This window comes from Myotis daubentonii, chromosome 15 (genome assembly GCF_963259705.1).
Source record: "Myotis daubentonii chromosome 15, mMyoDau2.1, whole genome shotgun sequence".
Taxonomy (NCBI): Eukaryota; Metazoa; Chordata; class Mammalia; order Chiroptera; family Vespertilionidae; genus Myotis; species Myotis daubentonii.
In genome coordinates this window covers 57,353,381-57,369,449 of record NC_081854.1, presented here as the reverse complement: position 1 = coordinate 57,369,449, position 16,069 = coordinate 57,353,381, and the positions used below count along the sequence as shown (strand labels likewise).

Sequence of the window (16,069 nt, the reverse complement as noted above, 5' to 3'; positions counted from 1 at the left end):
CTCGGGCATCGCGGTGCAGGTCACGGCCCAACAGCCAGGAGACAGCGCGAGACAGGAACACGCGCTTTCAGCAGCACCAGCACCAGCACCCCATCCAACGCGGCTTTCCTGCCGGATCCGCCGGCTTTTGTTTAAAAAGACCTTGGTGCCACGCTGCTTCCCCGCGGGCACGCTCGGGAGGCAGCCAACCGGGAGACAGCGTCTCTCTCGCATCCATATTTCTTCCTCTCCTCTCCTCCCTCTCCAAATCAATGGAAAAACTATAACAACACAAAGAATGAGGGCCCAGGGCGGAGAAGTGTCCCTCAGAGCAGGCCCGCCCGCCCCTGGGCGCACCCAGCCAGCAGGGCACCTCCTACCTGTCGTCGTGGGAAGCGATCCGCTCCCCAAAGACCATGCGGGCGGGGGTCAGGGACAGGATGCCCAGCTCCTGCAGCTGCGTCAGGAAGTGCTGCTCTGTTCGGAGGGAGTGGGGCACAGTCAGCAGGGCCACCCCACCACGGTTCCATAGCGACCGTACCCCAAAGCCATACCCCAAAGCCGGGGCTGGCGGAGCCGTGGGGAACCTTGTTCTCTGCTGACTCAGGGACACTCGGTTGTGCTGACTCACGGGAAGAAAACAAACAGCCAGCGAGGCACAGACGCAGGCAAATGCAACGTGGAGCCTGACTTTAGCAATTTTTGAGCATAAAGAAGTTCAGCTCGTTTGCTGCTTAAACGAACAGGAGTAAACCACAAACCTGTGTGTGAGGAGCCCTACCACCAAGGACCTTGCGGCCGCGTTAGCCGCAGCAGAGCACAGAGAGCGAGGGCCACAGCCCCCGGGGAGAGGGGAGGGGACCCCAGGAGCGCTGCTCCCCGTCTCCCTCTGGGGCACCCGACTCAGCCCCTGGCCGTCGGTGCGAATGCGCACTGACTGTCACGGGTGTGGGGACTCCGGAGGACGGAGAGCCGCCCACACTGTAAAAAACCAGCGACGGGGAAGAAGGGGCCCAGAGCTCCGGCCTGGGGTGCCCACACCTGCTGGAACGCCGTCACCACACGCTGCTGTCCCGGAACGCACCGTGCACAGCCTTCAAGACTCCTCCAGGGCCCGCGGCCATGCACCAGGAGGTCACGGTCCATTCCCGGTCAGGGCACAGGCTCAGGGTGGGGACCGATCCCCAGAGCGGGGCGTGCGGGAGGCAGCCGACCAATGATTCTCTCTCATCATGGATGTTCCTATTTCTCTCCTTCTCTCTGAAATCAATAAAAATATATTTTTAATAAAGAGAGACTGGAAATTAAAAGGAAAGAAGACCCTCCAGGGAACCAGCGCAAAAATAGCTGTAAAACGAGCGGCTTCGCTGTTCCCCAGACCCTTCCCTCAGGACAAACGCGCCCCAAGTGAGGGAGCTGGGACTTACCGCCCACCTGACAGTGGCTAATCCTGATTTCCTGTGTGATGCCGGGCACCTCACGCCCCCCACCCTCGCCCCGTCTGTTTCTAGGTGCTCAGGGGTCCGCGGGAAGCTGCCCGAGTCAGCCCTTCCCGGCTCCTCCCACGACGGCCCTCAGTTTCTCTGGGATATTTCAGGATTATAAGTTCAAGCCTGGGTGCGGGGCCTGCAGGGCGTGTGATCACAGAAATGATGTGCATTCGCTCCAGGCAGACCATTAAAAGGCCACTCTGCCCCGGCCAGTGTGGCTGCCGGCTGGGCGGCGTCCCGTCCCCTGCACCCATCCCTCCCCGGTCAGGGCCGCGCCCAGGCTGCGGGCTCCCTGGTCCGGGCGCGTGCAGGAGGCTCACATCCATGTCTCACTCTCTTCCTCTCTCTAAAAATCAATTTAAAAAATCTTAAAAAATATACACATGCTATTTGAGGGCTCTAAATTTATCAAGTGACCACTTTCAAAAATAATATTTAAAGAGGCAGAAACCCAGCCTGACGAAAGAGAAACGGTCAAGTTTTTTTTTAAAAGAAAGACATTATCTAACCTCCATCTACATAACGACCTCCAATGCAACTTCCCGAGAAGGGGCGCCAGGCCCCGCCCGCGCCTGAGGCCCTCTCTCCGGGCTTCTGTGCTGGGCAGCAGGGGCCCCCGCCCCAGAGCCGCGCCTGCCCACGGGGGCGCGAGCGGCCATGACTCGGACCCCGGGGCGGCTCACCCGTGACGTTGGGGTCGCGCCGGGTCCTCCATTGCGGCACGAACACGGTGATGTTGCGGTTGCCCAGCTTCCAGAAGTACTCGACCGCGATGGCGATGCCGCGACAGGAGAAGAACTTCTTCAGCCCGTGGCTGTGGGGACACAAGCGCGACTGTGGGCAGCGGCTGGGGGAGGGACAGGCGGTCACCCCGCGGCTCCCAGAGGCGGGGCTTCCTGCAGCGGGGGCTCCATGCCGTGGGGGGCTCCTGCCCGTGGGGGGCTGCAGAGCACACCCCCTGCAGCTGGAGGACAGACTCCACGGACACTCGCGGGAGCGACTCAGAAACGCCAAGGCCCAGGCGCAGCACGGTGGGCTGGTGACGGCGAGAGCGATGGCGGGACAGGGCGGCAGCGGCCTGTCCGGAAGCACAGGAGGCGGCGAGGAGGCAGCCACAAGCCATTCGCTCCGGGAACCAGGCTGCGGGTAGTTCTCACAGAAGCGGGACAGGTGTCTGCGTGTGTGTCTGCGTGTGTGTCTGTGTGTGTCTCTCTCTCTGTGTGTGTCTGTGTGTGTGTCTGTGTGTCTGCGTGTGTGTCTGTGTGTGTGTGTCTGCGTGTCTGTCTGTGTGTGTGTCTGCGTGTCTGTCTGTGTCTCTGTCTGTGTGTCTGCGTGTGTGTCTGTGTGTGTGTCTGCGTGTGTGTCTGTGTGTCTGTCTGTGTCTCTGTGTCTGTGTGTCTGCGTGTGTGTCTCTGTGTGTGTGTCTGCGTGTGTGTCTGTCTGTGTCTGTGTCTGTCTGTCTATCTGTGTCTGTCTGTGTGTGTGTCTGTGTGTGTCTTTTTTTTTAATCTTTAAAAAGAATAAATGACTTGGCAGGCGTGCCTCAGTGGTTGAGCGTTGACCTAGGAACCAGGAGGTCACGGTTCGATTCCCGGTCAGGGCGCAGGCCCGGATTGTGGGCTCCATCCCCAGGTGGGGGCGAGCAGGAGGCAGCCGATCCATGATTCTCTCATCGTTGATGTTTCTATCTCTCTCTCCCTCTCCCTTCCTCTCTGGAAAAAAAAAAAAAAAAGAAGAAGAAGAAGAAATCACCCCAGTCACTTCAGCCAGGAAGGCCAGAGCTGATGGCAACCGCAGCCAGAACAAAACACAGCTGCGTGGACCCCTTGGTTTTCCTCAGAACCAGGTACAGGGGGGCCCCGGGGAAGGCATAGCACCTTAGAGAAAGGCACTGACAAAGGCTGCAAAGTGCCTCCCTCCCTCGCTCATCGCTCGGGCACAGGCATGTGGAGCCCTTCTCCTCCTCGCCTCTAAGGCTCCTGACGCACAGCGGGGACCCCGGAGGGAGGGGACCCAGCCCACCCCATGGGGCACCGAGGAAATGGCCGGAAACACAATCAGATGGCATTCTGCCGCCCTGGGCCCCTCACGGCTCAGAGGGGAAGCTTGGAGGCAGTTCTAGAAACATTAGCTCTAAACTAATTTCCAAAACGTCCCCCTCAGTGACGAGGTCACACCACCTGTGGTCACCTGGAACATTTGGTGGAGAACACACAGATTTACCCGAAAACAAAACTACAGAAGAAAGGGGGGTGCCCACACTACTGTCCTCCAAGCAATACAGCGGGTCCTCCCCCGCCCCCACCCCCGACCCCCGACCAGGCAGCACTGTGCTGCCCTCGCTGCCCCCAGCCGGCCTGCCAGCCACCCGGAGCCTGGGGACAGGCGCACCCGGACCAGCTGGCCACGCCGACCCAGACAAGGCGCCGGGCACAGCGACCCTCTCTGACCGCCGAGAAGGCGACACTCAAACGCAAAAGGAGTGGGCGCCGGCCCGGGCAGGTGTGCGGGCTCGCAGGGGAGGCCCAGGCCCGGCGGCCACCTCCCTGGAAACGAGCTCCGTATCACCTGGTGGTCCCCACACTGTCGCAGGCAGCCAGCCAGCAGGACGCGTCCAACGCAGGAAGGAGGTGGGTGACGGGGGATGAAAACGGATGACAAGGGCCCTGGCCAGTGTGCTCAGTGGTTAGAGCGTCGGCCTGCAGACGGAAGGGTCTCGGGCTCGATTCGGGTCAAGGGCGTGCCCCTCGGCTTCAGGCGCCGTCCCCAGCCCTCTAGTCAGCGTGTGTGGGAGGCAACCAATGATGTGTCTCTCTCACATCGATGTTTCTCGCTGTCCCTCCCCCTCCCTCTCCCTCTTAAAAAAAAAAAAAATCAAAGGGAAAAATATCCTGGGGTCAGGATTACCAAACACAACAAGGAACCCGATGGCATCAGCTGGGAAAGTGAAACCTCTCCCAGCGGCCCCGGAGAGAGCCGCTTCCGTCTGTGGCTCCGCTTAGCAAAGAGCCGGAACCCGCCGTGGGGCGACCGGCACGGACAGGGTCACACACAGCCGGCCAGCGGGGGCGGCCGCAGCCCCGAGGAAACCCGCCCAGCAGTCAGGTGCTCTCACGCGGGCCGCCTCGCAGGGCAGCGCCGGCCCCACTCGATGCTGGGGACTCACCGCAGCGATTTCCATTGACTCATCCTTTGAGTCACTCACGGCGACCAAGGGGAAAAACCAGGTACAGATCTGTGTCACCCGCAGCCCGGGAGGGTGCTGGGAATTTCTCACGGGGACTGACCTGCGGGCAGAAGCTTGGCGACGGGTGGGGCCCCAAGACCCTGTTGCTAAGGACCCAGATTTCCTGGTGAACGAGGCCCCCAACGGGCGGGGTGAAAGGAGTGAGGTGCGCTCGGCAGGGCGTCAGCACGAGCAGCATCATCGCCGTGAGCATCCAACGCTGCCCAGCCCCAGCCCCGCCTCCATTCCACGGGCAGGGGCAGGGGGTCCGGAGGGCAGGGGCCGTCGGGGCCGCATCTCGTGCCTGTGTCATCTTGGACAAGATTTCCAGGCCATTTTATGTTGTGCAAATTCCGGGTAATCTTCACCTCACAGAGCGGGTGTGAAGTTTGTTTTGAAAGATGTGGCTCGGTGGATAGAGCGTCGGCCTGCGGACTCAAGGGTCCCAGGTTCGATTCCGGTCAAGGGCATGTACCTGGGTTGCGGGCACATCCCCAGTGGGGAGTGTGCAGGAGGCAGCTGATCGACGTGTCTCTCTCATCGATGTTTCTAACTCTCTATCCCTCTCCCTTCCTCTCTGTAAAAAATCAATAAATTAAAATAAAAAGAAAAGAAAGAAAGAAAGATGAAGTGCATGTCCTGGTCGGCGGGGCTCAGCTGGCTGAGCGTCATCCCGGGCACCCAGGGGTCGCCGGCTGGATTCCCAGCCAGGCCTAGGCCCAGGTCGCAGGTTCTACCGATGTTTCCCTCTCTCCCTCCCCCTTCCTCTCTCTCGACAACTACAACCCATAAAAACTTTTTTTAAAAAAAGATAAATGATAGTGCCTAACACATATCAGTTTCAGCTTTAAGATTCCAAATACTTGTTAAATTAAATATATGGCCTCAAAGTTTAACCTGAATTGATTATTGAAATAGCAACTGGAATTGCAAGTTATAAATGGGTGGTGAAAAGTCATTTAAAAAGTCCTAATCTTTTCTTTTTAAAACAAACAAACAAACCGATTTTAAAGAGAGAGGAAAGGAAAGAGAGAGGAAGAGAGAGAAATTGTTGTTTCACTTAGCTATGCATTCCTTGGTGGATTCTTGTATGTGGGCTGACCGGGGATCAAACCCACAGCCTTGGCATATCAGGATGATGCTCTAACCGACTGAGCCACACCCGCCAGGGCCAAGAAGCCTCATCTTTAACAACCTCCTCTCTCATTCATTCTTCCTGTGACAGCGTCAGGTGCCAGGCACCATGACCTTGGGGGGCGTTCGGAGAACAGACCAGACACGGTCACTTTCTTCATGGAACTCGGAGTCTATAGTTCACATTTCATATGAAGCAGTTAATTTAGAATAAGGGTGAATGTTTTCCCAACGCCTAAAAAATGTAGGTGAGATAAACAACAAAAAACCATCATTTTAAAGTGAACAATTCCGTGGTGTTGAGGACACAACCACCGCTTATATCTTGTTCCAAAACATTTCCACCCGTTAAGCCGTTTCTCTCCAGAATAAGTTAATTTTAATTACTGATAGTTTCAAATCCACCTACATCAAGCTGTAAGTCTGTCTTCTTTGTGAAAATGGTGCTTTAAAACTGAGACATCTTGTGAATTCAGAGAAAATGGAAACCCTCCCAAAACTATCAGTTTTTTAAAAATTCGCAGAAGTCAGCTTGTGGTTTCCCTGAGAGCACTGATTCAGAGATTTTCAAGGGCAGGAGGGTACACTAGGGTGTTAGGGAAACCCTGGGAGTGTGTTGGGCTGTCACATGACGGGGGCAGAGGGGGGGCAGTCTGGCCACAGTGGGAGGGGCCAGATATGCAAACGTCCTGTCTTGGATACACACACAGCTCCAAGCCCCAGCAGCCCCTCTGAGAGATGCACTACTACTCCAAATAGGTTTCAAGGGACGTGTCATTATTGCGCTGGCTGGTGTGGCTCAATGGATAGAGCATCGGCCTGTGGACTGAAGGGTCCCAGGTTTGATTCTGGTAAACAGCACATGTCCAGGTTGCAGGCTCGATCCCCAGTAAGGGGGTGTGCAGGAGGCAGCCGATCAATCATGCTCTCTCATCATTGATGTTTCTATCTCTCTCCCCATCTCCCTTCCTCTCTGAAATCAACAAAACACACACACACACAAAGTGTCGTTATCAACACTTATTCTGGGTGAATTTGCATTTCTTATTCTTTGAACAGCAATCTGGGAGATCTTTCCACATGCAGAAAAAAGACAAAGGATTAATGTTACTCACGATCGTGACCTACATTTTATATCATCATTTGGCTCCAAACATTGAGACAATGAGGAACTGGTGCTGGCGGGCTGTGGCTGCAGCCGCACTTACACTTTCCTTAGATAACGCGGCAGCTGTGGCCATTCGCTGGGCTTCCCCGAAGGAACTGCCGACAGCACAGCGAAGGACAGCAAACACACTGTTTGGAATCAGACATGTTCATGCATCTTTTTACTGCCTCTCCTCAAGCTGTGAGTGCAAGCCTGGCTCTTTCCTCTTTCCTTTTTTTTTTTTTGACAGCAAAGGACAAATCAATAATTCGTTAAAAAAAAATAAAAAGAATCCTCTTTAAAAAAAAAATAGATACTAAAATAATTGTGGATGAAATGACATATTTGAGCCTGGCAGGGGTGCTCAGTGGTTGAGCGTCGACCTATGAACTAGGAGGTCACGATTCAATTCCCAGTCGGCACAGGCCCGGGTTGCAGGCTCGATCCCCAGGTGGGGGTGTGCAGGAGGCAGCGGATCCATGATTCTCTCTCATTATTGATGTTTCCTTTTTTTTTTTTTTTAAATATATTTTATTGATTTTTTACAGAGATGAAGGGAGAGAGATAGAGAGTTTGAAACATCGATGAGAGAGAAACATCAATCAGCTGCCTCCTGCACATCTCCTATTGGGGATGTGCCCGCAACCCAAGTACATGCCCTTGACCGGAATCGAACCTGGGACCTTTCAGTCCGCAGGCTGACACTCTATCCACTGAGCCAAACCGGTTTCGGCTCATTATTGATGTTTCTATCTCTCTCTTCCTCTTCCTTCCTCTCTGAAATCAATAAAAATACATTCTTTAAAAAACTACTCATTAAAAGTCTCCGCACTGCTTATCACTTGGCAGAGCGATGTGAAAAGACACCCTTTCCATCATCTCCTGCCCCCGAAATGCAAGGCCCTCAGGTGGACCAAGCGATGACTCTAGAAGGTGGAACAGCAAGGCTTCCCACCCAGCTGCTCCCTGCAGGGAAGCTCAGACCGACTAGACACACACAGGACCGTCCCCCCCAACGCACGCAATCCCGGGGTGCCGCTGGGCAGCAGTGTGGGCGGCCGCGTGGACTTACGTGATGGCGACGTTGCTCCCGTCGATGACGATGTGCTTCAGGTCCGTCCTCCCCGGCTCGTTCTTCAGCTCCAGCTTGTAGGGCACCTTCAGGGTGTCTCGGAACCTCTGCACCCCCGTCACCGAGGAGTCGATGTGATCGGAGAACCCGGCCGAGAGCCCCAGCGGGGGCAGCGGCGTGGCCGGGAGGGGCTGGCAGTTCGGCCTGGGCTGCGGGGAGCCGAGGCAGCCGGCCCGGCTCTCGCAGGCCGACTTGAGGTGGTTGGGGAGCAGGGCCTCTCCGTGCGGCTGCACCCCATTCTCGGGGAAAACCGGAATCCTGGGCTGGTGACCTGACACTCCCCTCGAAACAAAACTGGGGCTCGAGGGGGCGACGGAGGGGGCAAAGCCATCGATTTCCAGGTCCATGTTCCCGCCGTAGTTGGGGTGCGGCCCCCAGGGCTCCGGCCTCTGCTCCATCGGCCCCGTTTTGTAAGCGTTCATTCTGCAGTTTGAGGTACACGGTTTTGATTCTGCTTTGAACGGCAGCGGAGAAAATTTCTTCACCGTATTTTGCTGTGCGTGAGCTTGCATTTTCTTTGGGGTGGAATCCACGGTGAACTCGTTGGTGCTGCTACAAACTCCCTTGTGTTTGGCTTTGCTGGTCTCGGGGTGCCCGGTGGCAGGCGCCGACTCCCGCTCCTCCTGGCTCCGCCGGTTCTCCTTCTCGATTTCCTCCAGCAGCAGCAGGGGCTCGGCGGACGGCCCGTACTCCCGGATGACCCTCTCCACGATGTCCTGCGAGTAGCCCATGGTCTTGAAGAAGTTCACCAGGATGGTGTGCTCCATCTCCTCGGTGGTGTCCTTCACGTCGGGGCTTAGCCCATCTGGCTCGCCGGGCGCCTCGGACAGGTCGGCGAGGACAGCGGCCGCGGCCGGCTTCGCGTCCGGCGCCGGCTCGGCCCCCTCCACGCTTTCCAGAGAGAACTGCTTCTTGGTGTTCCGCTCCTCCGAGTCCGAGGACCGCCGCTTGTGGCAAGCCCGGCCCCGGCCCGGCTCGTCCTCGGGGGCCAGGCCGTTGACGGGAGGGAAGAGCGCGTCTTGGGCGCTAGAGAACACGGTGTCCATCTGTTTCGTGAGCTCGGAAACGGGGGTCCCGGCCCCGCTTCTCGCCTCCTCCCGCAGAGCCGCCCCGTCCACGCTCAGCCCCGCGGCCGCGCTCGGTGCGCCCGCCGCCGTCGGTTCAGGCCCTCTGATCTCAACGACGTCATCGTCTCCCGCCTCAAACAGGGTGTCCTCCCCGAGCGTGAGCGCCAACAGCTCCTTCTTCAGCGACGTGGGCAGGATCAGCAAGTCCATGGCGTAGTTGTCGGCGCGCGCCTCCACGACCTGCCTGAACTCCCTCTTCACCTCCGACTCCTTCTGGCAGCTGGGCAGGCTCTCGCGGCTCTCGAAGAGCTTCACGAACTGCTGGACGTGGCTGCGGGCCATGACCACGGCCTCGGCGCTGCCGCGGATGCCCAGCAGCCCCACGTCCAGCACGCAGAGGTCGGCGCAGGTGTCCTGGATCAGGCTCTTGAGGAACAGGCCCTGCGCGCCCACGAAGATGCAGTGCATGGCCTTGGGGTAGTGCTCGCGCTCCTCCAGCTCCGGCTCGCAGACGCCCTTGATGTACTCCTGCGAGAGAGGAGAGGGTCAGCTCACAGCGGCTCCTCCGCGCGCGCACACACACACACACACACACACACACACACACACACACACGGGCGACAGGGGCCAGAGGCCGGCCGTGCACAGGGGATAGCAGGCCCATACCTGGGGACAGGGCGTGACTCAAACAAAGGGTGTAAAGCAGGGGTCCTCAAACTCCAGCCCGCGGGCCACACGCAAATACAAACATTGTATTTGTTCCCGTTTTGTGTGTTTTTTTACTTCAAAATAAGATATGTGCAGTGTGCATAGGGATTTGTTCATAGTTTTTTTTTTTAAACTATAGTCCAGCCCTCCAACGGTCTGAGGGACAGTGACTGGCCCCGTTTAAAAAGTTTGAGGACCCCTGGTTTAACGTAACCATCTTGAGCCCAGCCGCGTGGCTCAGTGGTTGAGCGTCGACCTATGAACCAGGAGGTCAGGGTTCGATTCCTGGTCAGGGCACAGGCCTGGATTGCGGGCTCCATCCCCAGTAGGGGGTGTGCAGGAGGCAGCCGATCCAGGATTCTCTCTCATCATTGATGTTTCTCTCTTACTCCCTCTCCCTTCCTCTCTGAAACCAATAAATAAATATATATATTTTTTATAAGAAATAGCAGTAGATTGTTTAATATTCAGGTAACCATCTGAACAAGAAGCTAAAACCAGTAAAGTGTAGTTGCCCCTAGAGGTTGGGGGGCAGCAGCGAAACTGCTGCTCCAACTACAGAAACCTGGGAGCCACCCGATGCTTGTTTGCACCCGGGGCACACCTTCTAATTTTAACAAGCAGTGAGCGAGGAGACCACGGCATTCCCGACGCTGCCGCGGCGACAGCTGGGCCCCGACCTCAAGTTCTGCCCATTCTTGTTGGAGGTGAGGAGCCCCAGCAGCTATGCAATACCGGGTGATGCATCTTTGAGACATTTATTTTCTACTATTTCTGTTGCTTTTCTGGATTAGTGTAATTGAAGAGTATTCTGCAAGAAGACCTGTCCAAAGACTAGTACATCTGTAGCTAATTAGCCATACAGTTTAGGACGCCCTCGATCCTACACAACCACAGAAAACGTAACATTAAACTGGATGCCGAGGCAGACAGGTAACTGCACTGATGAGTGGAAAACCCCAACTTTGAGTAAAAAAAAAAAAAAGACTTTATTTTTTAAAGCAGCTTTAGGTTCAGGGCAGAATTGAGCAGGTACAGAGATTTCCCACATGATCATCACAGAAGTCCCCCTTTCTATCACCTTAAGTCAATGTTCTCCCTTTGAACCCACAGAAAATACCCTGAAACTGTCGATAGGATCTGTTATTTACAAAGACTTTATGTAGCTTCTACAATCCTTTCCAGCAAGTGATGCTCTCCAGGATGCATCCAGATACATACTATTTAGATTCTTGTCTTTTGGAGAAAAAAATAATCAAGTTAATGCTGGATCCCTAAGCGCCATGGCTGTGGGGGGCAGGCACGGGGCGGGGGAGGTCGGGGGGGGGGGGGCTGGCAGAGAAACCCACGCAGCGGAGCTGTCTGGCGTCGCCCCCGACAACCAAGACCATGGCTGCAATGCCAGCTGCAGAGTTGTTGTGTGTGTGCGTGTGTGTGTGTGTTTAATGTTTTTATTGACTTTGTTTTTAGAGAGAGGAGGGGAGAGAGACAGAAACATCATTGAGAGAGGGACACCACTGATTGGCTGCCTGCTGCACGGCCCCGACTGGGGATCGAGCCTGCAAATGAGGTATGTGCCCTTGACCTGAACCGAACCTGGAGCCCTTAAGTCTGCAGGCTGGCGCTCTAACCACTGAGCTCACTGGCCAGGGCCAACGGCATAGTTTTTTTTTTTAAGATACTTTTATTATTTCAGAGAGGAAGGGAGAGGGAAAGTTAGAAACATCAATGATGAGAGAGAATCACTGATCAGCTGCCTCCTGCATGTCCCCTACTGGGAATCGAGCATGCAACCTGGGCACGTGCTCTTGACTGGAATTGAGCCTGGGACCCCTCAGTCTGCAGGCTGACGCTCTATCCACTGAGCCAAACCAGATAGGGCGAACAGCATAGTTTTGAGGAGTTGCACGCGCGCATGCCCCAAAGGCATGAGTAATTTGTCCCTTCAGAATTACTCAATTTTTTTCATTAATAATTGACTCTTGAGAATTACTAAGTAACAACAATTGATTTTTATACTCAAGTTCAGAGGTGAGCAATACAGTATACAGTATTATTCCATTCTAGGAGACGTCTGGCCGTCACGTGGACGGATGAGAAAGATTCTGTGGACCCAAATAGCCATCATTTGCATTTGGCTGCATTTGCTATCTGATCATTTGAATGTTAGTCAAAAACTGTCTCCCCATCCTGCAATATTCATATCGTGTTTTAAAAAATCTACTGTTGCCCTAACCGGTTTGGCTCAGTGGATAGAGCGTCGGCCTGCGGACTGAAGGGTCCCGGGTTCGGTTCCAGTCAAGGGCATGTACCTGGGTTGTGGGCACATCCCCAGTAGGGGGTGTGCAGGAGGCAGCTGATCAATGTTTCTCTCTCATCGATGTTTCTGACTCTCTATCCCTCTCCCTTCTTCTCTGTAAAAATCAATAAAATATATTTAAAAAAATAAAAAATAAAAATCTTTATTGTTGAAAGTGTTACATATGTCCCCTTCCCCCCACTGACCTCTTCTAGCCCCCCCCACCCCCCACCCCGGCTCTCACCGCCCTACTATCTGTGTCCATGGGTCATTGTTGTTGTTTTTAAATTGATTTTAGAAAGAGAAAGGGAGGGAGAGAAACATCAATGTGAGAGAGAAACATTGATCGGTTGCCTCCCATCAAGGACTGAACCCGAAACCTGGGCCTGTGCCCCGCCGGGAGCGGAGCCCACCACCGTTCCCTATACGGGACGATGCTCCACCCACTGAACCACACCGGCCAGGGCTTCCTATTGTTTACATTACTCAGACGTTTAAGAAAAAAGGGGGGGCATATAACACATAAAATAGCCTCCCTTTCATGTGCAAGATGAGTCTCTATTAGACCACCCTCTGCCGTCTCAGCTCTTCTCAACTCCCTCATCGTGTCACGAACCTGGAGGGACGCGAGCTAGGACCAGGGGGACCCACGGGGCGTTGGAGAGCCTGCAGGCTGACTCAGCACCCTCCCGCCTCCTCCCACCACCTCCCACCTCCTCCCACCACCTCCCACCTCTGATCACGGCACAGGCAGGAGGGGCCTGCCAGCTCACCCTCGACCGGGTGTGGTTGGCGACAGGCGCCTGGACGTGAGGCGGGGAACGGCACGGGCGCGGCCAAGCACCCGATGGCACAGGCACAGAACAAGCTTGACCGAGCCGGAGGTCAGAGGCCGGAGCGACCCGCTCGCTGTCATGAGCGCGGGTCTGGCCGACGTGGGCGGCTGCCAGGAGGGGAGCTGTGCCCGGCACCAGGCGGCGGCAGACACGTGAGCCAACCGCAGACGGTTGAGGAAGAAGCCACGCAGGCCAGGAGGGTCTGGCACACGGCAGGGGGTGCCTAACACGGCCGCCCGATGCCACACTGGGCTGCAGGCTCCCGGGGTTTCTGAGGCGCCTCAAACCCACAGGTCCCACTGGTCCCACAGCTCCCCGCCTGCCCCGGGGCCGGTCCCTTCAGTGCGGCCGTGGCTGTCGCCTGGAATCCGCGCTCCCCTCGCATCGTGGGGCCTCGCGTCTTTCTGCTGCCGGCTCGGCCCTCCGCTCCCCTCCGGCCAGTGTCCAGGCGCCGGGAGCCAGCGCGCCGGTCGCACTCCCCACGCGGACACTCCCTACGCCCCCATGGCGGCCGATGGGGGTTCGAGACCCCAGGCCCGCACGCAAGTCCTCGTGGTTCCCATTCCCACATGCTGCTCGTTTTCGCAGCCCGATCTGACCCTGACCTTCTGCCTCTGGTCCAAAAGCACATCCCAGAGGCGGCGGGGGCGGGGGACGCCAGGGCGGGGGGGACGCTCATCTGCTTTCTGCCCACCGCGGTGCATCGGAAGCCGGAGCTTCTACACACCTTCACCAGACAGAGAGGGCCCTGAGCCGGGAGACCTCTGCGGGGGCACTGGCCCTGTCAGGGCACAGCAGGGGGGGGGGGCGCCCCTGGCGCCTCAGGGGTAAGGCCGGGCACTCTGCCAACACCCTCCAAGGCCCGGCACAGCCCCCGCCACCAAGTGCCTCTGACCGAACCGTGGGCAGAGCCACGGTGGGGACACCTGGCTGTTAATGCCTGACAAACACACGTCAAGGCGGGAACCGGAAGGTGGGGACAACCGATAGGACCCTATTCACCAATGTCGCCCCAATAAATGTAACAACAATAAAAGCAGCAGCGTGGGAACCACCAGCTGACTCCGCTCGGTACCGGTGAGGCGGGTGCCACTGTTTACGAAAGGGGCTAAAAGGGCGAGAAAGAGGCGTGCGCTCCAGTAATGAGTGCGTGCGGTTCAGGAAAACGGTCCACCGCTCCTAGGAGGCGGGAGGAGGCCTTTCTGTCCCAGGGAGCACGCCTGGCCCGCCCACAGACGACGCGATGCTCTGGGAAACGTATTCTGACTCACCTTGCGTTGCTGGTTTGGGCCAGGACTGCGAGGCCACGTGCTAACACGTGGGCGCTTGTCCAGCAGAGGTGCCAGTGGCCTCGGTCTGGGAGGAGAGAGAGCCCAAAGGTCATGGTTTCACCGTCTCCAAGGTACTAGCCAGTTTGTATATAATCAGGCAATTGTAACCCACCTCTCTCTCTCTCTCTCTCTCTCTCTCTCTCTCTCTCTGATAAAACTTGGATTCTCTGCCCTGGCCAGTTGCTCAGTGGTTAGAACCTGCGCACCTAAGGGTGCTGGTTCGATTCCCGGTCCAGGGCACGTACCTGGGTTGCAGGTCCCATCCCAGGTCCCTGTCCAGGTGTGTGGGAGAGGCAACCAATCGATGTCTCTCTCGAATGGATTTTTTTCTTGTCTTTCTCTCTCTCCGCCCCTCCTTCCCTTTCACTCTCTAAAAAGCAATGGAAAAAGTATCCTCGGTGAGGATTAACCACACACACACACACACACACACACACACACACACACACACACACACCACTCAGACCCTCAAACGCTCTCTGAGCCTTACATTCCTGCTGGTTCCCTCACCCACCAGCCACCCACCTGTGAGCGTCATGCCTGTTACTCGAAAGCAAGTGCTGACCCGGGCAGTGTGGGCAGCTCTGAGGGACCTGGAGGGTCCGCGGAGCCCACCCGCGTGGAGCTAGCACTCGGCGGCCCTGCAGCCCAAGCAGGTTTCATCTTGGCGCCGAGCGGATCGAGAACCTGCGGCGCTACTGCCCGCTGCTCCTTGTTCCCTGGCTCTGCCTTTGCTGTTTCCTGGCTCGGGACGGGCAGGGCAGCCTCCCCTCAGCCAGCCTGCAGGGATCTGACTTTGTGGGTCCGCCTGGCGGGGAACAGGGACCCGTTCTCCATGCGAGGGGACCATAAGGGACCGGGCTGGGCTCTCCGCTGTGCGGGCGCCTGTCCCAGGGCGTGAGGGGAGCCCTCGCAGCCGGGGCGCTGGGCCCGGTTGTGCTTGGGGCGGGGTGGGGGGTGGGGGGGTGGGCGAGGAGCGGGATTTACTCTTGACTGCGGCCGAGAGTGTGGGGGACAAAGAAAGCCGCAGCTCTCTGCACGTTTGTGCCTAAAAACGAGAAAAGCTTCACTTCTCACGGTGTGAGTGGGGATACTAATAGGTTAGATTACGATGTTTATTTTCTTTTTAAAAAAATATATTTTATTGATTTTTTACAGAGAGGAAGGGAGAGGGATAGAGAGCTAGAAACATTGATCGGCTGCCTCCTGCACACCCCCCACTGGGGATGTGCCCGCAACCAAGGTACATGCCCTTGACTGGAATCGAACCTGGGACCCTTCAGTCCGCAGGCCGATGCTCTATCCACTGAGCCACTGGGCAGGGCACGATGTTTCTTAAAGAAGCTTGGTTCTAACTGGCTCACAGAGAACAAGCCTTGGCCTAGCTCTGTGTTCCTAGAATTCCCAGCAAATAAAGAAACGGCGCAGCTGGTACCGACGTGTGAGCCCTTCCAGGACTCCGCCCCCCCCCCAACCTCAAAAGTCACAGAAACAGATGCTTCGAGAGCATTCTTACTTTTATTCATGTCCTCAAAATAATCCTTAGAATAACGGATGGGATTTGATCAATTTAATGCTAATTTCAAAACAGAAGTCCCCCCCCGGTGTTACTTCCTTGGCTATGATAACAAAGTGATAACTTCACTTCTTCACCTGAACACCAGGGCTGACCAGGAGGCACTGCGACCTGAAGGAGCAGGCGCAGGCCGGCCGAGGGTGC

General features: G+C 56.5%; 2 protein-coding genes across 2 annotated transcripts in view; both read right to left on the bottom strand.

Annotated features, from left to right (window-relative positions):
- Positions 1 to 16,069, bottom strand: part of N4BP1 (NEDD4 binding protein 1) — a 33,221-nt gene that overhangs the window by 10,225 nt on the left and 6,927 nt on the right. The window contains exons 2-4 of the mRNA XM_059668106.1: positions 8,049 to 9,703; positions 2,153 to 2,283; positions 360 to 456 (exon numbers count right to left, since the gene is read on the bottom strand). Coding sequence (XP_059524089.1) covers positions 360 to 456; positions 2,153 to 2,283; positions 8,049 to 9,703 — 1,883 coding nt within the window. The remainder of the gene's footprint in view (positions 1 to 359; positions 457 to 2,152; positions 2,284 to 8,048; positions 9,704 to 16,069) is intronic.
- Positions 1 to 16,069, bottom strand: part of SIAH1 (siah E3 ubiquitin protein ligase 1) — a 68,125-nt gene that overhangs the window by 45,416 nt on the left and 6,640 nt on the right. The gene's annotated exons all lie outside the window — the stretch shown is intronic.